The sequence below is a fragment of the Sorex araneus genome, chromosome 4 (assembly GCF_027595985.1).
Source record: "Sorex araneus isolate mSorAra2 chromosome 4, mSorAra2.pri, whole genome shotgun sequence".
Classification (NCBI taxonomy): Eukaryota; Metazoa; Chordata; class Mammalia; order Eulipotyphla; family Soricidae; genus Sorex; species Sorex araneus.
The window spans coordinates 54,078,098-54,099,749 of NC_073305.1; the positions used below are offsets into that span (position 1 = coordinate 54,078,098).

Sequence of the window (21,652 nt, forward strand, 5' to 3'; positions counted from 1 at the left end):
TAAGAATACTTTTCTGATGATGCTATATGGAAACTAAGGGATATTCTAGCACATAAAGTAGGATGATTTTTCTCATCCTTATGATTTATATTCTGTGCAGTCAAAGCTTGATTTCTTGGGATTTCCTTGTAAACGTCCTTCAGTATGACTGAAGCTACCTAATTCAGGGCGAGAGGTTCATAAACAAGAATTTGTTAAACATGTTTTTTTTTTTCTTTTTGGGTCACACCTGGCAATGCACAGGGGTTACTCCTGGCTCTGCACTCAGGAATCACCCCTGGCAGTGCTCAGGGGACCATATGGGATGCTGGGAATTGAACCGGGATTGGCCACATGCAAGGCAAATGCCCTACCCACTGTGCTGTAGCTCCAGCCCCAAGAATTTGTTAAATATGTTTACCTAATCTATTTTACTGTGTCTAAAGGATTCCGCGAAGGAACTAAAATTAAGGAGCTAGTGGCCATAGCCTTTGTTTGGGCTGTAAAAACACACAAAAAATACTTTTAATATACTCTTTTTTTTTCTTTTTTTAATATACTCTTAATAAGTAAATGCAGGTAGGAATCTATCACCCGAGGTCATTGGCTTGGAGAACATGACCTGTCATTGTCGGTACTTGAAGGCTTGTTGAGTGAGTGAGTGAGTGAGTGAGTGAGTGAGTGCACTGGGTGTTGGGTGTTGGATGAAGGTGGTGTGAGGACCAGCTCTATTCTTAGCTCATACTCTTTTTACAGGATGGAGATGGACATCCTATTGACATCCAGATGAAGAGCCAGATGGATGGCACCTATGCCTGCTCATATACCCCAGTGAAAGCCATCAAGCATACCATTGCCGTGGTCTGGGGAGGTGTGAACATTCCACACAGTCCTTACAGGGTAGGTGGTGAAGTGGAGTCCAGACTATTGTAGATAAAGCTCTGGTCAGCTTTGATGCTAGACCCAAGAACCATGGCAGTTAGTTAATAGAAAGATCCTTCCTTGGGAGTTTCATGGAATATGGTGTGGTCTGAAGGTCAGGGTGCTCGAGACCGCTCCCTAGATCTAGTAAGGGTATTAGCACTGCCCTGTAGCACTGTTGTCCCATTGTTTATTGATTTGCTCAAGCGGGCACCAGTAATGTCTCCATTGTGAGACTTGTTACTGTTTTTGGCATACCAGATACGCCACAGGGAGCTTGCCAGGCTCTGCCATGCGGGCGAGATACTCTCAGTAGCTTGCCGGGCTCTCCAAGAGGGGTGGAGGAATCGAATCTGGGTCAGCCACGTGCAAATCAAACGCCCTACCCACTGTGCTATCTAACAATAATTTCCTGGGTCCAAGTGGATGAGTCTTTTAAAAATTAATTTCATGGTGATTCAATTAAATAAATAAATAAATAATTGTTAAAAATTAATTAATTTATTTTTCCAAGTCTCACAATGGCGATGTTACTGAAGCCCACTCAAGCAAATCAATGAAAACTGGATGACAGTGCTACAGTGCTACAGTTCATATGAGCACTGTGCTTTACAAAGTTGTTCATGATGATTTGTTACAGGCATTCAGTGTTAGGTGGAGGAGTCTTGATCAGAACTTTCTCCCCGTCTTTCTAGGTCAATATCAGACAGGGTAGCCATCCCCAGAAGGTGAAAGTGTTTGGGCCCGGCGTGGAGAGAAGCGGGCTGAAGGCAAATGAGCCGACTCACTTCACAGTGGACTGCACCGAGGCCGGGGAAGGTGAGAGGGTTCTCTCTCAAGGCAGTGACTCCTTAGGGAAGAAAGTTCTTTCAGGTGCGGTGAACTTTGAACCAGAAATAGTCCATCTGGGAATTATTTACTAATGGGTCTGTATCAATTCCCTGGTGATATCTTTGCTAATCCCTCACGCTTCTCCCAGGCCCTGTTCTACCACACTCCCGTTCTCAGGCTTCTTACTGAAAACGAGCCAGTTGTGTTTTTGGGGTGTTTCCCTGAGCAGGCAGTGATTGCTCAAGACGTGCTGTTTCTTGTAAACTGGTGCTAATAAATTGGTCTGTTTCAGGTGATGTCAGCGTTGGCATTAAATGCGATGCCCGTGTATTAAGTGAGGATGAGGAAGACGTGGATTTTGACATTATTCAAAATGCCAACGACACCTTCACTGTCAAATACGTGCCTCCTGCGGCTGGGCGATACACCATCAAAGTTCTCTTTGCCTCGCAGGTGCGTGTCTGCGCCTGTAGCCCTTCCACCTCCGGTTCCTACCTTTCTTTTGTGCTTTCAGCAACCGGGAAGTGGAGTGGAGCACTCTGCTCCAGAGTTTTTCTCTGGTTCCATAAAAAAATAAGAAGTAAACACCCAGAACTAACATTTTACTGCTTTCATGCAAAAGTGAAGAGTGGGGTCTTCCACATTCCAGCTAGAGACTGGCTTATCATAAACCTTCCTCAGGTCTTTTTTTTGGGGGGGGAGGTAGGGATGGGATGTGAATTTGGGTCATGACAACAGTGCTCAGGAGCAACTCTTGGCTCTGTGCTCAAGAATGACCCCTGGTGGGGCTTGCAGTGGAGAGGAGTAAATTGTTTTGGTACAAGGGATTGGATGGGTTAACTCCATGCAAGGCAACTGTCTTACCGCCTGTACCTACTGTCTTTTGGCCCCTTTCCTCAAAGTTTTGATTGAAACGATTAACTTCTAGATATATTGTACTTCAGTCCCTTTGAAGCAATGACTTTAGCCTCAGCCTTAAGCTATTACTGGTAAAGAAGTGTTGAAATATCTGGTAGAGTTAATATTTACTCGTGCAGTACCTTAAATAGTAAAGCATGCAGTACCTTAAAATGGAACAACAAAAATCATTCAAATCTATTTTTTTTTTTAAATAAGAAACCTTAGGAGGAAGTTCTGTGTCTCCATGGTGCTGGTCTTATTGATGTCATTTAGTTATCTGTTCTGTCTTTATCCTTCTTCTGACTGGTTCCTTGAATTCCCCAAACCTCTGTTCTCAACTTGCCCTGGAGTTTTCCTTCCCCCAGACCCCATATGTTGTCGTGGACTTTAGTCTCTTTTTCTCTTTTTGCACCATAAATATTCACCATTTGGTGTGAAAGGCTCAGTTCTTAGATATATTTATGGGAAATGTTCCTGCATCTGTACAGAAAATGAGTCAAAGACTGTGGTTTTGGGAGTCCAGGCCTCAGTGACTCCCCTGTTGGAATCCTTACCCCTTTACTGGGGTCGACCCAGTAAAGTTCAGACTGGCCTGAGGCATCCCTCCTTTGCGTTTGGGCAGAAGGCTAAGCTCTGGCAGTGTCTTTCCGGGACTTTCCTACTGAGACACTGTCTCTCCTCCAGGAAATCCCCGCCAGTCCTTTCCGAGTCAAAGTCGAGCCTTCCCATGATGCCAGCAAAGTCAAGGCAGAAGGCCCCGGGCTCAGCAGAGCAGGTAAGGTGGTGGGTGGAGGCTCCAGGAGCCAGGCTGCCAGCCAGTGGCCAGGACTCTTCTCTGCAGGTCAGCTCCCTGGGACGGTGCTCCTGAGCTGTTGGGAGGTGCCTGAGAGCCCCTCATCAGCTGCTGTTGAACCTGTCAGACTGGTTGTAAAAGTGAAACCATGGCAGCCTGTCCTGTCTCCTCACCTCACAAGTTTCTCCTTCCAGGTGTAGAAAATGGGAAACCGACCCACTTCACTGTGTATACTAAGGGAGCTGGAAAAGCCCCACTCAACGTGCAGTTCAACAGCCCTGTGCCTGGCGAGGCGGTGAAGGATTTAGATATCATCGACAACTATGACTACTCCCACACTGTTAAATACACACCCATCCAGCAGGTAGGGGCCTTCCCATCCCCTCGGCATTCCGCTGGCTTCCCATGACAGCTCCTTCCTGTCTTTCATTCTGAACCTCTCTGGGGGTGCTGAGAAGCCGGGTTCATCCTATTGGGAGCACGTGAGGGACTGCCATCGCCATGCGTGCCAGTCGAGATCGCAAGGTCTCAGTCTCTTGTCACACACATTCAGACTCCTGCTATCTTTGGTATTCATATGCCATCTTGTGTTCTGGCTGAGTCACTCGAGAGCAAGTCACAAACGCTGGGGCAGATTCAGGTTCTGCACCCCTAGAATTGACTATGTTGCCCTGGATGTTCCTCAGTGCAGGTAAAGTCAGTGGCAGTAGAGGCTGGAAGCTGGTGTCCCATTTTTGTCACTGGTGCGGTTAAGCTGGATGTTTATTCTCCATGTAACGAGTCAAGTTCATCCAGTTCTCTGAAAGCAGCAGGCGTGAGGGCTGTGGGCGCGCTCAGCAGGGTTGTCTGCCAGATCCAAGGATCAGGTGGAGACTTGGTCTCAGTTGCTGCCTCTAGTGTGAGGGACTCGCTTGGTGTCCCTGTGGTCCTTCTAGTTCATTGTTTAGAGGAAGATTTCTTTTCTTTTTTTTTTTTCCTAATTTGCAGTTTTGCATATTTTGTTATGGCAACAAAGGCAAATTAAATTCACAAATTGGGTTGTGAATTAATTCCCCAAGGATTGAATATCATGTTCTATATAAGTGTAGATATAAGTGTCATCTGGCCCTCAGCCATGTTGATAGGGTCTTGGACTTGCAGCTTGCAGAAAAATGACATATTCTAAAGCCAGTTTTACCATAGAATAGTGGATATAAACACTAGTTAAGTTTCTAGGGTATATTTCTGGTTACAAAACTATCATCAGACTTGTGAAAAAAGACCCCACACACTTACATTTTTTATTTATTTGCTCATTTATTTGCCTACCTACTTGTTTCAAGTTCAGTTCCCTGGGTAACTAGATCCCAGCCACTCAGGACAGGAAACAAGAATCAACCCCTGACAGTATGCCTTTCCATGCAGTGTATACTCATACACACACACACACACATACACACATCACATTACATATATGATCACATACACACACTTACGCATATTCACACACTCAAACATACACAAGCTCACACATACAAACATAGGATGGCACAATTTAGACACATATATTCACATACACACATGTGCACACATAAATTCACACATGCAGGCTGGGACAATTTAGACACACATATACACACATTCCCACCTGTTCATACACATATACATATGCTCACAGACATTCACAGAATGGGACAAGCTAAATACACACATACACTTGCTCATATACACTTGTTCACACATACATTGAGATCATTTGGATGCACCATTAGTCTAATGTGCACATCTGTGGGAACAGAGAGGAGACCCCAGGACTCAGAGGAAGTCTACTCAGACAGAGGGAGAGAATGCAGGCTTCACACAGACGGTATCCTCAGTCAGGAATCTTTTCCTCATGCACTTACAAGACAACCTTGTCCAAGGACCTGCTGGATCCTTCTTTCCATGTGCAGCCCGGAGCTCAGGCCCGAGGCTGTTGGTGCTCCCTCTGTATTTATGACCCAAAGAGTGAAAAAATGAAGTCAAAGCTCCGCTCACAAGCAGAGGCAACATTAAACATTGTGATCTGGTAGAAAAGGGCCAGCACATGCTCATTCTCCTTTGAACTCCCTTTTCTGAAGAACAGCTAACAGCCCAAGCTTGGGTTTAAAGAAGCATGTCCTTTGAGCTGTGCCCTTGGATGTGGTTTAGAGGCCCAGGATAACTCAGAGAGCTGTGCGCCAACACGGAGGCGGGAAGCATGCTTTCAGGGCAGACTCCGCCTGCCACACCTTCTCCTGGTGAAATAACAAGAAATAACAGGCTGGAACTTTCCAGAAATGGTGTGAATGGAGAGGGGGAGGTGAGTCCTCGTCAGGGTGAGCACTTTTTCTAAGAGCCGCATTGCTGAGTGAGATGCCAGCCTTTGCTCACCATCACCTCTGGGGACCCTGAGTGTCAGCCTGCAGATGCTCCCCTTCCTTGCAAGGGCCACCTGGAAACTGAGACTGTCACATGCTGCGGTGGTGCCTTTCAGAGAGCCTGTGAGGTCAGTGAGTGTAGTGAGCTTAGTGGGCCTCACAGGAGATCGGTCTTGACCTTAACTCTCTGACTGCCGGTAGCTGGCTCCGTGGGTGCCTCCCCGTCTAAGCCTTCCGTTAAGGTTCAGGTCGGGGTCTCCTGGACAGGAGGTTTGAAAAGTGAGATTGCAATCTCGAGCCCTTGAAAAGAGAACATAACTGTCTCTCCGCCAATGCTGCTGGAAGGTACTGTGGTCACTCCCTTTTGTGGCCCCTGGGGAGAAGCTCTGGCCTGGGCTCAAGCGTCAGATGAAACCGTCTGAGGCTAGTGACCATCAAAGATGGAAATCTCTAAGACTCCTTCCTGCCCTCTATGAGACTGTTGAAGGCAAAGTCTCCTCCTATTGAGTTTGAGTTTTGGGTTTTGCTGCTAGTGGCAAGAACATCCTTCTCTGAGGCCCGAGTGGGCCAGGCTCAGAGAGGACTCACGCCTCTCTGCTTTGCTGCGCCAGAGAAGCGACTAGAAAAGAGGGGTTGATGGAGAGGTTCCACGAACCCCCGGGTTAGCTCCGAGGCCCAGACCCTGCCTCATGCAGTCCCAGGGCACTCAGGTTTTCCTCCCCAACCCACTCTCAGCTCTCTCAAAGCTGAGAATAAATAATAACTAATTAAACAATAATAAATAATAAAACATTGCCATGCAGTGTTTCATCCTCCAGGTAGAGGACAAGTTGGTTTTGTGTGTGGTGTTAATCTCGGAAAATCCATCCTCCTTTCTTCATTGATGCAACCAGTTTGTTTTTTGGAGCTTTCCTGATATTACAAAAGGAATGTGACAAAATATACATAGCCCAAAAGCTACACCTTTTGAACACTCAATCAGCAACAGCTTTACTCAGGGACAAAATTCCAGGAAGCCTGCCTGATCTGGTGGGGGGATGCGTTTCTCCCTGCCCTGCTGTTTTCCCTCTCTGTGTTCCCAGAGGTGGGGGGGGGTCTGTCTCCTGAGTCAGCTGCGGGCTTTCTTGGAGCCTTGGTTTGGAGGGAGAACTGGCTCTCGGTGGTGGGTGCTGTGTGCCAGCAGTGGGTCAGGACTGGCCCTCGAACAGCAGTTGTGCCACCTTTGGCCATGCCACACCTCTATGGCTCTGACCACCTGGGCAGCAGAGTGCGAGGGTTGGGCAGCCCGTGGGCACAGTCTCTCTTCACTTTCGTTACCTTTATTTCCTCTTTCCCTGACACAGATGCATGATTTGGGGATCTTAGCTGCAGATAAGCTTCTGCAAATCCCTTTCCTGCTTAGGAACCTGAAATGGTTTTTGAATGGAGGACCCCCGGCCCAGCTGTTTTAGCCTTGGCAGGTTTGGGTGGTGCTGGGATTGGGTGGGACAGAGTTGACACTGTCTGTGAAGAAGCAGCTAGGATGCGGGTGAAGCCCCACTCGACCATTCAGCAGTGTGTGACTGGGGACCAGTGACCATCCCGCTCTAATGTGGACCTTTCCCTCCTGGAAAAGTGTGAACTCCAACAGGAAGTTCCCTTTAGGACCATTTTGTGGAAATGCATCCAGGAAATGCAAGAAAGCCCAGAACACAAAATTCTCGCAGAGTTGCCTCTATTATTATGAGCCGCTTTTCTCACATTATCGGTTCCTCTGTCATTCTTGCTATATTACTAGAGGTTTAGAGACTGCCTTTGTAAGTGCCCTTTAAATCTGCAGGAGCCGAGTACCCCAAATGTCTTGGAAGAATGAAAGTGGGAGGGCTCATTTAGACAGATGTGGAGCAATGGTGTCCGGGTGCCCAAAGGAATGTGGGTGTTTCTTGTCGTTCTAGGGCAGCATGCAGGTGCTGGTCACCTATGGCGGCGATCCTATCCCCAAAAGCCCTTTCACTGTGGGTGTTGCTGCTCCACTGGATCTGAACAAGATCAAAATTAATGGGCTGGAAAACAGTAAGTACGCACTCACCGAGGGGAGTTGGGTCACTAAAATCCACCAGCTGGAGCTGCCTTGTAGACCCCCTTCTGAAGATCATTTGCAGAGAAGCCAACTTGACTTCGGAGAGTTTGCAGCCAGAGGGCTTGGGTCTGAACAGACTCTCCTTGCCACACACCCTCCCCACGCCTGTTCCCTCATGTGTGTCATGTGGGTGGGTGGTCAGACGCCCTTCACTGCACGGGGATTGTGTGGTTCCTGCATGCCGGGGAGGGGCCTATGTGCTTGACTCTCCTCCCTCCTGCGGATTCGGGAGCTACGGATAGTTGGCCCAGTAGAAATGCTCCAGAAAGCTGTGTGCCAAGATTCCTTTCATAAGGAAAACATGCCAATGTAATGCCAGCAGCTCTTCAAGGTGACACACCAGAACCCAACTGCAATGCGGTGCCCGGACCCCGCTTTTTCAGCCTGATAGAGATCTAGTTAATACACATAATATGCATTCATGGGGGGTTTTGTTTTGTTTTGTTTTTAATTGGGGGGACTTTTCAGGTGATGCTCAGAAGACCTCAGGGCCCTCCTGGCACTTCTTGGCCAGCAGAGCCAGCTGTGTACACCCAAGAACGAGGTGCTGCTCAGGGGAGAGGGATTACCCCAGGTCTCTCTGCATTGTTGGGGTGCAGGGGGTTCCTGAGTCACGTGAGGCTCTTTATACCCTCAGGGAAAGCCTTTTGTTCCCCCTTGGGCATATCTCCAGTCTTGGTGGGATCATCTGGAAATCCCTTCTTTAACTTGAAACTCAGATGTATTGATCTCAGATCTGAGTTTTGAATAGCATCCTCCAAGCTCCCAGGACAGTCTCTGAAGCAGGAAAGATCTTTTTCCCTCCTAAGGCATAGCCAGATCTGAGCACAGGATTGTCACTGCCTGATCACTTCTCATGTCCACTCACCGCTTCTTTCAGCTCCAGACCAGGAAATGCACGATGCCCATGAGGAAAGGCCTCTGGGGGTGGAGGGGGACGTTGCGCAGAGTGTGAGCCTCGATGCTCCCGGCTGGACTATGTTCATCATGGAGGTCCTTTATTGCTATCAGGATTTCTCTGGATCTGCGATAAAAAGGCCTTTGTTTTGGTTCAAAGTGACTCTGAATTTGTCAAAGTAGAACACATAGGTTTCACGTGGCGCTGCTTTGCGAAGGTCTTTCAAAAGCACCACAAGAGAGAGGCAGCTCTCAGGAGCTGCTTCAGCGCCCATCCGGGGCGTGTGCCTTCCTGGAAGTGCTGTAGGGTGGAATTTGTCACCCTGGCTTTGTAGATAAAGCATTGATTTGTAGAAGCCAATATAAAGTTAACACCAAAAGTGAGTAAAGGAGAGGCAACAGTATGAGGTTGTATTTCACTTGGCAGCAAAACAAATTGTGATGTTAAGAAATTTTCAAGTGGAAGGGAGAGAAAGTACAGTGGATAAGGTGCTGGCCTTGCATGTAACTGATCTGAGCTGGACTCCTGACACTGCATATGGGTCCCCCACCTCCCCACCACAGCCAGGATTGACCCTTGAGCACAGGATCAGAAGCCCTGAACACAGCCAGATGTGGCCCCCAAATTAAAGTAGAAAAGAAAAGAAAAAATATATTTGAGTCCTCACTTTGCTCTCATCTGCATATGTAGCACTAGATGAGTTCATTGATCATTTTTTGCCTCAGTGTTAAAAATATTGGTTACTGGGGCTGGAGCAATAGCACAGCGGGTAGGGTGTTTGCTTTGCACGCCACCAACCAGGGTTCGATTCCCAGTATCCCATATGGTCCCCTGAGCACTGCCAGGAGTAATTCCTGAGTGCAGAGCCAGGAGTAGCCCCTGTGCATCGCCAGGTGTGACCCAAAAAGCAAAATAAATAAATAAATAAATAAATAAATAAAAGTATTGGTTACTGATAAATACCCCAGAATGTTGTGGTCACGCATTAAGGAAACAATAAGACGCACTCTCATGCCTGACATATAAAATGCATTTGACAAATAATAATTTTATTTATTGCATTATGAATTAATTTTCTTGTACCTGTTGTAATTGAGGCCAAAATGCTGATTACTTTCACCCTGTTGGTTTTTGTGCTCAATCAGCCTAACCCCCATAATAAACTTCCAGAACCTACTTATTCTCTGCATGCAGTTGTTCTTGCTGCTGAGAAGGCCACCTCCTCACGTTGGCTTTTTTTTTTTCCAGGAGTTGAGGTTGGGAAGGACCAGGAGTTCACCATTGACACCAAGGGGGCAGGAGGCCAGGGGAAGCTGGACGTGACCATCCTGAGCCCCTCGAGGAAGGTGGTGCCCTGTCTGGTGTCACCCATGACAGGCCGAGAGAGCAGTGTGGCCAAGTTTATTCCTCGGGAGGAGGGCATCTATGCCGTGGACGTGACCTACGATGGACACCCCGTACCTGGGAGTCCCTACACAGTAGACGCCTCTCTGCCACCAGATCCCACCAAGGTCAGCTTCCGTTTGGATTCTGATAGCTATGCCCTGTATCCAGATAGAGAGTCTGTTGCTGCTCCTGCCTGGCCTGGATGTTTGGATGATTGTCTTGTGTTGACAGTTGCTCTCAAAAGCTGGCAGGCATCCTCTTGTAGAAGTGCGTGTGCAGAGATCCCTGGGGAGCTGGTCTCGCCCTGGGGCTCCTCTCCCTCTCTACTGTGAGACTGCTGTGTCTGGGTGCTCTCCTTATCACCATAATAGTGAGGCCCACTTCAAAGTGGGGGGTGAGACCGTGACTGTGGAGGCTTCAGCCTCAGCCCAGCATGCCGAGAGAGCTCAGTCTGTAAAATATGAAGCAGAATTAAAACATACAGCTCTTGAGTCGGGGAGATGGCTCAGTGGGCTGGAGTGCATGCTTTGCACGCTGGGACCCAGGTTTGATCCCTTGTACCACAATGGTCCCCCAAGCACCAGGCATAGCCCTTGAGCACTGCTGGGCATGACCCAAAAAACAAAACTCATCTCCCACTCTGGCCCCCCAAATATGTATATTATATATAGTAATATACATATAAATAATATATTTAATAATTATACATTACTATATACATAGTAATACACACACACACACACACACACACACACACACGACTGGGAGATTGCTCAAGTAGTGGACCATTTACCTTGCATGTGCAAGGCCTTGGTGTGTTTGATCCCTGGTATTGTGTGGCTCCCTGAGCACTGCCAGGTGTAACCCTGATGGCCGTCGGGTCCTCACTCTCAGGGCAAACAGTGCTGGGAACTCAGGGCCTCCTGCATGTGAGACATGTGCCCCCCACCCCTCCTGCACTCTCTTCCTGGCCCCTTAGCTTCTGGTACCCATTTGCACCATCCACTGCACTGTGACACTCACAGCAGTAGGAAGGTGTGTCACAAATCGAGTCTCAGAGAGAAGGCCACTCCTCTGAGATGGACCCGGGGCTGATTGCAGGCCCAGTTCTGAACGTGTTGCTGGCTGAGCAGCCCGCGAGGCAGAGTTTGGCTTAAATTCTCTTTTCCCATAGGTAAAGGCCCACGGTCCTGGCCTTAAAGGTGGGCTCGTGGGCAAACCTGCCGAGTTCACCATTGACACCAAAGGTGCTGGAACTGGAGGCTTGGGCCTGACCGTGGAAGGTCCATGCGAGGCCAAAATCGAATGCTCTGACAACGGCGATGGGACCTGCTCCGTCTCCTACCTCCCCACCAAGCCTGGGGAGTACTTCGTCAACATTCTCTTTGAAGAAGTCCACATTCCTGGCTCCCCCTTCAAAGCCAACATTGAGATGCCCTTCGACCCCTCTAAAGTGGTGGCATCAGGACCAGGCCTGGAGCATGGAAAAGTGGGAGAAGCCGGGATGCTTAATGTGGACTGTTCGGAAGCAGGGCCTGGGGTCCTGGGCCTGGAGGCCATCTCAGAGTCGGGGGCTAAAGCCGAAGTCCATATTGAGAACAACCAAGACGGCACTTATGCAGTGACCTATGTGCCGCTGACCGCGGGCATGTACACGCTGACCATGAAGTACGGTGGGGAGCTCGTGCCACATTTCCCTGCCCGTGTCAAGGTGGACCCTGCCGTGGACACCAGCAGGGTCAAAGTCTTTGGGCCAGGAATAGAAGGAAAAGGTGGGTGTGAGGAATAAGGGAGGCTGGAAGTTTATAAGGGACTTACACATATAAGGGTCACCAGACACTTGAGGAGAAGGGGTGCAGACTCAGATACCTGTGGGGATGTGGCAAGAGAGGAGAAAGTGCCAACCCGTGCTCGCTGCCTCAGGGGGTGGCAGAGAGGGGACTTGGGACCAAGAGGTGAGCGTGTGGCGTTTCTTCTGTCTGACCCTGCACCTCCTTCCTGTTTTTCCAGAAGCCCAGCACAGCAGATTTTCACTTTTTTTTTCATTTGTGGCACTAAATTCAAGGCTCATGATGTAACTCTAGCTACTACCACCTTTGCTGCAGAGAGGTCTTTGTTGACCCTTTGGACTGTTTTAGAACCCCCTTCTTTGTCCCCCAATATAGACATGTGGTTGTGCTGCTACTTCCCAGGAAGGGGCCTCTTTGGGAGTTACGGGGTGGTGGGCATTGGTGAGTGAGAAAAACTGCCTACTACTTATCACTGAAGTTAGACTTAGTAGTTCTCAGATGCCAAGAACCTTAGCTCTGAACTTTGCCCTCCCTGGGGTCTGTTCTTAAGCTTTGTGCTTGTTCCGCAGATGTGTTTCGTGAAGCCACCACTGACTTCACAATTGACTCCAGGCCTCTGACAAAGGTGGGGGGCAAGCACATCAAGGCCCACATTGCCAACCCCTCAGGCGCCTCCACCGAGTGCTTCATCACTGACAATGCTGACGGGACCTACCAGGTGGAGTACACGCCCTTTGAGAAAGGTGAGTTGCCTTTTGCTGAGGCAGAACCTTAAGACAGCGAAGTGCTGGGCCACTGCCTTCTGCCGTCTCATGTATTTGATCCACCTGACTCAGTAGGACCAACACAAAAGCAGCAGGGCAGTGTGGAAACTCCCTCCAAGACAAACTGGCAATGAGTGTGGTGCCTGGTTTGCTGGCCCTGAGGGTGGGAACGGGCCGGCGTATAGCCTCTCTGCTTCTGAACATTTTGAGAGACAGTGCCTTGGCTCATTTATGCGATTTTGTTGTTGTGGCACCACACACGGCAATGCTCGACTGGTTGTGTTTGTGTCCTGAGTGTTTGGGGGTCACCAAACCCACACCAGAGGTGCTGGGTGGGACTGAGGGGACATGTTAATGCTGCAGATCAGTCCCGAGGCCCTGCACATGCATCGCATTTGCATGACCACTTGAAACACATCCCTGGACCTCATTTGTGCAGCTTTTAAAAACATCAATTTATTTCCTCACTATTAAAGTTATTTTAAACATTCAAATAATAATAAATGCATAAAGAAAAACAGAAGGGCTCTTTAGCCCATTACCTGGACATATATAACTATTTTGATACAGATATTTCCACTTCTTTTGGTAGATGCAAGTGTATTTCATGGATTTCTCCATGTCTTTTGGTTAGTGAACAGAAGGAGTTTTCCCAAATGAGGGTAGTGTATTTAAGATCATGAATTTAATACAGACTTGGTGTTATTTTCTTGGGTTGCCAACTGAGCAGAAAGATAAGGTTTGTATTTGCTTTTAGGTCATATACTAATACCACTATTTCTTTATCCTACTCTTTTCAAGTAACATACTATGGATTGGGGGAATAGTATTGGGTCAAGATAGTTGCTTAGTATGCGCCCAACCTGGGTTCATTTCCTGAATCCCAGCTGTGGCCTAGGTAATCCGTGGTGCCCCAGACTCCAAACAGTATGGCATCTTCAGGCCATGGTAGAAGCACTGGCCCAGATGACTGAGTCTCACCATTGGGAGCCCTCAGACCTTCTGAGCATACCTGAGAGGCCCCCTCCAAATTTTTTGTTGTTTCTGTTGTAAATAGCATGATATACGGCATGTAGACATCATTCTAGATAAAACCCTGAAATTCAGTGTCATTCCCCTCAGTGTGGTGACTATTTAATGGGTACAAATACGTTTGCTATTTCAACAGGCCTCCATGTGGTAGAGGTGACATACGATGATGTGCCCATCCCAAACAGTCCCTTCAAAGTGGCTGTGACCGAAGGCTGCCAGCCCTCTCGGGTTCAAGCTCAAGGACCAGGATTGAAAGAAGGCTTTACCAACAAGCCCAATGTCTTTACCGTGATTACCAGGTAGGCAAGTCCCTGGTATTTGTATTATGTCTTTCAACAGAGTGGCTCTCAATAGTCTGACTGTTTAGAGAAGCTCTCTCAATGTTTTCTACCGACATGGTATTGTCTCCCAACTTCTGAGAGTTTTGTTTTTGTTGGGGGTTGCGGGACATACCTGAAGGTGCTCTGAGGCTGATTCTAGTGCGGGGTGAATCACATGGAGCTGGGAATTGAAGCCAAGTCCTTCCACAGGCAAAGTCTGTGGTCCAGCCCTTTGAGATCTCTGCCTGGCCCTTAGAGATATTTTTAAAGAGTTGTGTTAGTGGGGTATTATCTTCTGTAAAAGATAATATGTATGTTAGAAAGAAAAACTAGATAGGTCTAAAAAGTAACAGGAAGCACTGACAACAGTCATAATTGGTCATCACACCAGGAGTAGGAGGAGTATTCTTAATTCATTCTTAATTCAATAATGCAGAAATGTATAGTCGGGCTCACCCTACGTGAAATATTAGCAGTATTGCTGTTTAAATGAATCGGAAGTAATATAACTGATTTGTAGCGTTTTTTTGTTTGTTTGTTTTTGCGTTTTGGGTCACACATGGCGATGCACAGAGGTTACTCCTGGCTTTGCACTCAGGAATTACTCCTGGCAGTGCTCAGGGGACCTTATGGGATGCTGGGAATCGAACCCGAGTCGGCCGTGTGCAAGGCAAACGCCCTACCCGATGTGCTATCACTCCAACCCCCTGATTTGTAGTTTTAACCAATGCAGTTAGATAAGAGAAACAAATGAAGGTTAAGCATTGAATAGGAAGGGATAAAGCTGCCTATTAATCTTATAGGTAATGAAGAAACTCTGTGAGAAGATGTATTGTTTTGATTAAACGGATTTCAAATGTAGCTGCAGATGTAGCTCAGTGGTGGAGCACATGCCTCAGATGTTTGAGGTCTTGGTTTTGATCCAGTACTACTAACAACAAAAAATTTTTAATCCAATAAATTAAAAAATAAACTGCCTTGTCTGAACTGCTTAAATCACTTTACTCTCTTTCCCACACTTTCCAGAGGAGCAGGAATCGGTGGACTTGGCATAACTGTCGAGGGACCGTCAGAGTCAAAGATAAACTGCAGAGATAACAAGGATGGCAGTTGCAGCGCTGAGTACATCCCTTTTGCTCCAGGAGATTATGACGTGAACATCACTTATGGGGGAGCCCACATCCCTGGTAAGATAGCTCCGGGAGAGGAACACCAAGAATGATTGATTTTGCTTGTCATTCTGTGTAAGAAAAGAGTCTAGTATTTGCAGTAGCAGTGACTTGGAGATTGACTGGACATGGTTGGAAAATCTCATTTGTCAATGAAGGGAAAACTGATATTTTATAAAGTTGAAGACCTCCAATTTATTTTGTGCTTGGTTCTTAGATGTAAGGGTTTTTTTTTTCTCCAGTTTTTCTTGATGTTTCTGGTAACTGATAGACACATAAATTCAAATTTGATTTATTATTATTTTCCTATTTAATAATGCATAAACACTATAAAACCAGCTTTCCACTTTTCCTCCCATAGATTAGAAAGCACTGGCATTCAACGCAAATACTCTTGTTCATGAAAGTCTTTATTTATTTAAAGCAGTGAGTTTCTCCTTTAACTTGTTTTTGCAGCTTATTTGATACTAAAGTTTCTATCATGACTAGCTGGGGAGAATTCAGTGTGGATAGTCAAAGTTTCTGAGATCAGAGGAGTTTGTGCACCATCCGGTGGCTTGGCTGAGACTGGAGAGTCAAAATTTCTGTCTCCAGCAGCTCTACTGCCAAGCATTTATGTGACTGAAACTGTAACTGCCTCAAAGAAAAAGAGCAGGACTCAGTGATAGAATCCAGAGCCATGGGCACCTGGTGGAGTTGAGTAGTTCAGCAGTTTGTGGAATGAAAATGCAGACAGAGTAAGAAGCTTGTGCCCAGGACAGATGCCCTGGAGGCGCCATGCAAGGGTGAGCATGTGCCTTCTGGTTGTGGAGGCAGGAAGCTGTTGGACTTCACTGAGAAAATCTGGAGAGGCTCTCAGTTTGGAATTTCCCTGGCATAAAGGATGGGAGTTTGTGTGCTTGTGGCTGACCGACGAGCTCAAGACAAATGCACTTTGAACCTAGCCACAGAAAGAGACCCGTCTGGGTTTTTCCTGTCAGATACAGAGGACACTGCTTATACCTAAATGCTGTTGTCTCCCTGAACCAAACACCAGATTCTCCTGAGCCCTAGACAAAGTCACTTGATAGAATATTGGATTGGCTGACTGGCTTTTGCGCTAAGGTAACTCATGAGGTATTGCCTGAAGCCTTCAGCAACCTGGCAGCTTCTGATTGCTCTCATGGCGATTGTCTCTGGTTAAACATTAGCCCAGTTCCCCTGGCCAGTACAAACCCATAGCGGGGCTATGGTATCCTGGCTCACCCTTATTGAAATGTTGGTTTCCTTTGGTAGCCAGCTGTGGTCTGTCGGTGGCTGCTGAGATCACTGAGTTACTGGCATGAATGCATCAGGAAGAGGGCTATAAGAGGGCCTCATGGTGTCTTGTCAAGGCACAGAATGAAGAGGCAGAGAAGGTTTAATATCTGACAATCTTGGACTCTAAAGGGATCTTGCTTGTTCTTAGCTGTCTTCAGGCTGAGTTCAGATGCTTTCTCATGGGGCTCTGACAGAGATTTCTCTCTCTTGCCTCGTCTATTCACACTCAATTTCTCAGTGTCTATAAAGTACTTTTTATCTGTAAAGCCCGTTGCAGAGGACAGTGCTTGGTTTTTTTTTTTGTTTTTTGTTTTTTTTACCAGAACTAGCCACTTATTTCATGTATCTGAAAAACCAGAGGAACCCACTGAATCCATGTGCCCATGGCGGGAGGGGCTGACTGCCCTTTGGAAGTTGTCTTGGCAGTCTAAGGAGGTGCTTAAGACTCAGGGTCCCCAGTAGGGTACTGGCCCGGACTTTGTTTCTGTGTTTAGTGCTTCTTTCAAAATTTCCAATTTTCCATTTGTGTAGGCTTCACCAGCCTTTCCAAACAATGAAAGGATCCCGGGGCCATCCATGGGGTTGGCCGAGCAGGGACAACCATGGCTTATGCTCAGATCACAAGCCTTCCCCTTTGTGTGTGGAAGCAAGAAAGCCATGTGTGTGCGCGGGCCGAGCCAGCTCTGTTGGCATGAAAAGGTTCCGGGGTGGAGAGGGGTTGTAAGAGGGCTGCCAGCCCGTGTCCTCTCCGTCCTCTCCACTCCATCCTCAGCCGGCTTCTCCCTCTCCCCGGGCCTTGACCCCTGCTGGTCCTTCGGGAAACCTGCTCTGTGTTGCCCTGGAGATTCTGCTCACTCTCCTCTTTGGGCAGAGATGTCACTGGACCGCTTTCTCTGGTCACCCAAAGAGCAGATTTCCTTGCCATCCAAGTGTGCCGCCAATGCCTCAGACACCACACAATGTTTGCTGCATACAGTGAGACTTGCTTGCCATGTGCTTCTGCGTTGGGGGTTTGTATCTGGCACTGAACCATGGTGGGCTCAGCTCTGGGTGTGAGAGCCACAGAGAGCAGTGCCCATGGCTGTCCACCCTACAGGGCAGTGGAGCTGAGTAAGGTTCATCTAAGGGTCCTGTGGGGTGATGGTGTGATTCTGGGTGCACACGGGATAGATTTCTGTGCTTGACAGGCTATGCTCAGAGTCTATAATCTCTCTTCTAGGTAGCCCCTTCAGGGTTCCTGTGAAGGATATCGTGGATCCCAGCAAAGTCAAGATCACTGGTCCTGGAGTGGGTTCAGGTGTTCGAGCCCGTGTCCCACAGTCATTCACTGTGGACAGCAGCAAAGCTGGCCTGGCGCCACTGGAAGTACGGGTCCTCGGCCCACGAGGTGAGTGAGGAGGATGCGGCCATACCCAGCATCCACTGCCCATGGCTGAAGCTGACCCTTGGCTTTCTCCTCTCCCTGTCCCTTCCCTCCCCTTCCCTCCCCTTCTCTCCACTTCTCTCCCCTCCCCTTCCCTCCCTTCTCTTCCCCTTCCCTACCCTCCTTGGCCCTCCCCTCCTCTACCCTTCCCTGCCCTCCTCTTTACTCCTCCCTTTCCTTTTCTCCCTTCCCTTTCTGCTTCCCCGTCCCCTCTTTGTTCCTTTCTTTCCTCCTTCCTTTCTGCTTTTGGACCATACCCAGCAGTACTTAAGGTTACTCCTGGCTTTATGCTCAGGAATCTGTGCTCAGGAATCACTCCTGATAGTATTCAGGGGGTCATACGCAGTGTCAGGGATCAAACCTGGTTGGCCAATGTACAAGACAAGCACCTGACCCCTATACTATCTCTCTGCCCCCTTCTGTTTTTTCATGCATTTTAATTTTCTTTATTAGGTTGGTGGGTCGAGTACCCAAGTATTGCTCGGGGCATCCATGGGCAGAGGTGATCACTTGGCCGAGCTATTCAGGCAAGACAGTTCAATGCCTGAGCTGAGGAGCAATTCTATGGTCACCAGGGCCACTATCATTGGTGCTCCGGGCATGTGGTGCCAGTAATTAAGATTAGGACCTTTGTGTATGCCAGCCATGCACTATGCAGCGCTTCGAGCTGTCTCCTAGCCCTCAGCCCTTGCTTCTGAATTTGTTAAACTGCTTTATTTCTTCATACTCTAGCTAAACAAGATATATCCCTCGTTTAAAAGTAGTCAAAGCTGGGGCTGGAACAATAGTACACTGAGCAGGATATTTGCTTTGCATGCAGCTGACCCAGGTTTGATCTCTGACACCCCCAAACACTCCCAGGAGTGATCCCTGAGCACAGATCCAGGAGTAAGTTAAGTGTGACCCCAAACCAAAAGTAAATAAATCAAAGTAGGCAAGGCGAGCCTGTTACTTTTCAGTCGGCCTAAATGTAATAAACATGGCCCTAAATATCTTTTAAATTATAGTCTTTTACTGCTTCATGAGCAGAAGGGAGAAGGCAGATGGAATAGAGAAGGGATCACTAAGAAAATGATGGCTGGAGGAATCAGTCGGGATGGGAGATGCATGCCAAAAGTAGATAAAGGACCAAATACGATGACCTCTCAGTGTCTGTGTTGCAAGCCATAAATGCCCAAAAGTAGAGAGAGAGAGTATGGGGAATATTGTCAGCCATGGAGGCAGGGGGAGGGTAGGAAAGGGGGGTATATCAGGGATATTGGTGGGGGGAATGTGTACTGGTGGAGGGATGGGTGTTTGATCATTGTGTGATTGTAACCCAAACATGAAAGCTTGTAACTATCTCACAGTGATTCAGTGAAGTTCAAAAGAAAAATCATAGTCTTTTAAAGTTTCCAGATAAAGTATGTAGTGTTTGGGCTCCGCATATAATTCTGTCACCACGACATCGCTATTTGCTTGAATGTTTGGTAGAGGCCAGGCTGGTCTGCATTCAAATGGGTAGTGAATTTGGAGGTGACAACTTTCTTGGTGCTCACACAGCAAGAGAATTTCTGAAAATAACACGCATGTCCCATTTGGGACCATGGCTTTTTCATTGCCCCCACTCCTGGGAGTGAGAGTATTGATTTGGGAATGGGCTTTGCTGGTAATTTTGCCTGCCTATTAGCAGCCTGGAGTCAGAGTTTGGTAAGTCCAATTGCTTTGGACATTTGAGACAAAGCCCTGATGTGCATTGAAATTCATTGTTTAGGCAGATGACGACATTTCTTCTAGCATTTAAGTTGTGCCATTTTCTGCACGTGATTTCTTAGATGTTCTGGATTTCCCCCTGCCCAATGATGTCTTCTTGACTTCCCAGAAGTGGCGCGTGGGGGCTTTTCTTTGAAGAAGGACTTTTCCCTTAATGAGGTTCAACAGAAGGTTATACCCTTTGAAGCTCAGAAGTGGTTTGGGGAAATGAGGGCACAGGGCTAAAATCTGATTCTCCAAAAGTTACTGACTTCAGGAGTGTGTGTGTGTGTGTGTGTGTGTGTGTGTGTGTGTGAGAGAGAGAGAGAGAGAGAGAGAGAGAGAGAGAGAGAGAGAGAGAGAGAATGGCTTTACTTCAATTTCTGTGGGGGGGGTGGTGTGTAAGAGAGAGTGGCTTTACTTCAATTTCTATCTCTATTTGGAAAACTCTAAAGTAACCTCTTTTAATTCTAGTTGATGAGACGGATTCCCAGTCAAAAAGCAGCCCCTTGAAAGCCATTTCAGACTTCTTTAGAGGTGACCCGAAGGGTGACCTTATGGAGACAGGTTTGCATTTTCCTCTTGGCTGCGGCTCTAATTTTTTTAACCTGAATGCCTTGCTGGTCCCTGATGGTGCCTTGTACCTATCTTCTCTGTTTGCCTAATGAGTATGCTATGCTTTGATTAACCTGCCCTGAAATTGATTCTCCCTTGATCCCCATAATCAGAACGGGGTTTGAAATCAACCAACCCACTGCATGCCTTGATTATGCTTTAATACGTCCTTAACGATCCCTCCTAACGATCCCCCACAAGCATCACACCCAGAATCCTCTGGCCCTTGAGATGGGCACCCTCCCCAGCCCCGCCCCTTCATTCAGCCTGCTGGTGCCTTTGTGGTCTTTCCTCAAACGTAGCCACAAGTCTTGACTGGCCAGCTCCTTGGTTAATTTTTGCTGTTCAGAATTCTGGACTCTTTCACCCTCTCTCAGCTGTAGAGTAAAATTGCCACATCTCAAGCATGCCTAACCAGCTTGGAAAGGATCTAGCATGTCTGCAACATGTATCTTTGCCATACCCCCTCCAGCAACAAGTGCAGGCAGTCTCCTTAATTATACTCTAGGGATGATTGAGGGTATTTTAGCTAACAAAAAAAAAAAAAAAACCAAAGGTGTCTCCTGAGGTCATTTCTGCAACCATGAATTGGGGATCCTGTCCCTCGAACTTTCTTAGGCCTCTGATTATGGCCTGCTTGCCTTTATGTGACTCATCAGTGAAACCAGCAGCTCTCGGGAAAGAATGTGATCTTGCTTCTTATTCAGCCCAGGGTGGCATGAAGGGGAGACTGGGCAGTTCCTCAGGTCTTTCATCTCTGTCCCCAGGCCTGGTGGAACCGGTGAATGTGGTGGACAACGGGGATGGCACACACACAGTGACCTACACCCCATCCCAGGAAGGGCCTTACATGGTCTCAGTTAAATATGCAGATGAAGAGATTCCTCGTAGGTAAGTTCTGACACAGTGAAGGGGTCCCAACTAGTCACAAGCCTACCCCTCAGCCAGAACTACTCTTTTGGCTCACCCGTTCATTCATCTGTTCATCCATCCATCATCCACCAGCCCTTCACTCATTCACCATCCACCTACCTATCCATCTATCCACCTATTACTCATCTATCTATTTCTCACTTCTCTCACCCACCCATCTACCCATCCACTCATCTGCCACCCATCCTTCATGCATCTTTCCATTCATTCCACTAGCAATAATTATTGAAAACCTATGCTCTATACAGGTGTAAAATTACTTGCCTTGATACTTGTGACTTTTGGTCCCCATCTTTATTCCTTCCAGCCATCTTTCATTTAAAACCAAGTTTAAGTGAAGGAGTCAGAAATATTTAAAGAAACAGGAATGC

The 21,652-nt window shown here is 47.6% G+C and overlaps 1 protein-coding gene across 7 annotated transcripts in view; it reads left to right on the forward strand.

The window, feature by feature from the left end:
• Nucleotides 1–21,652, forward strand: part of FLNB (filamin B) — a 152,097-nt gene that overhangs the window by 91,065 nt on the left and 39,380 nt on the right. For 4 of the 7 annotated variants that reach the window (XM_004616480.2, XM_055134727.1, XM_055134728.1 and 1 more), the window contains 14 exons: nucleotides 736–879; nucleotides 1,596–1,719; nucleotides 2,024–2,184; nucleotides 3,316–3,406; nucleotides 3,619–3,788; nucleotides 7,737–7,854; nucleotides 10,068–10,330; nucleotides 11,380–11,977; nucleotides 12,565–12,738; nucleotides 13,928–14,090; nucleotides 15,138–15,298; nucleotides 17,799–17,966; nucleotides 20,208–20,300; nucleotides 21,116–21,239. In XM_004616480.2, coding sequence (XP_004616537.2) covers nucleotides 736–879; nucleotides 1,596–1,719; nucleotides 2,024–2,184; nucleotides 3,316–3,406; nucleotides 3,619–3,788; nucleotides 7,737–7,854; nucleotides 10,068–10,330; nucleotides 11,380–11,977; nucleotides 12,565–12,738; nucleotides 13,928–14,090; nucleotides 15,138–15,298; nucleotides 17,799–17,966; nucleotides 20,208–20,300; nucleotides 21,116–21,239 — 2,552 coding nt within the window. The remainder of the gene's footprint in view (nucleotides 1–735; nucleotides 880–1,595; nucleotides 1,720–2,023; nucleotides 2,185–3,315; nucleotides 3,407–3,618; nucleotides 3,789–7,736; nucleotides 7,855–10,067; nucleotides 10,331–11,379; nucleotides 11,978–12,564; nucleotides 12,739–13,927; nucleotides 14,091–15,137; nucleotides 15,299–17,798; nucleotides 17,967–20,207; nucleotides 20,301–21,115; nucleotides 21,240–21,652) is intronic. The other 3 variants (XM_004616481.2, XM_004616482.2, XM_004616483.2) reach the window with 1 other exon arrangement.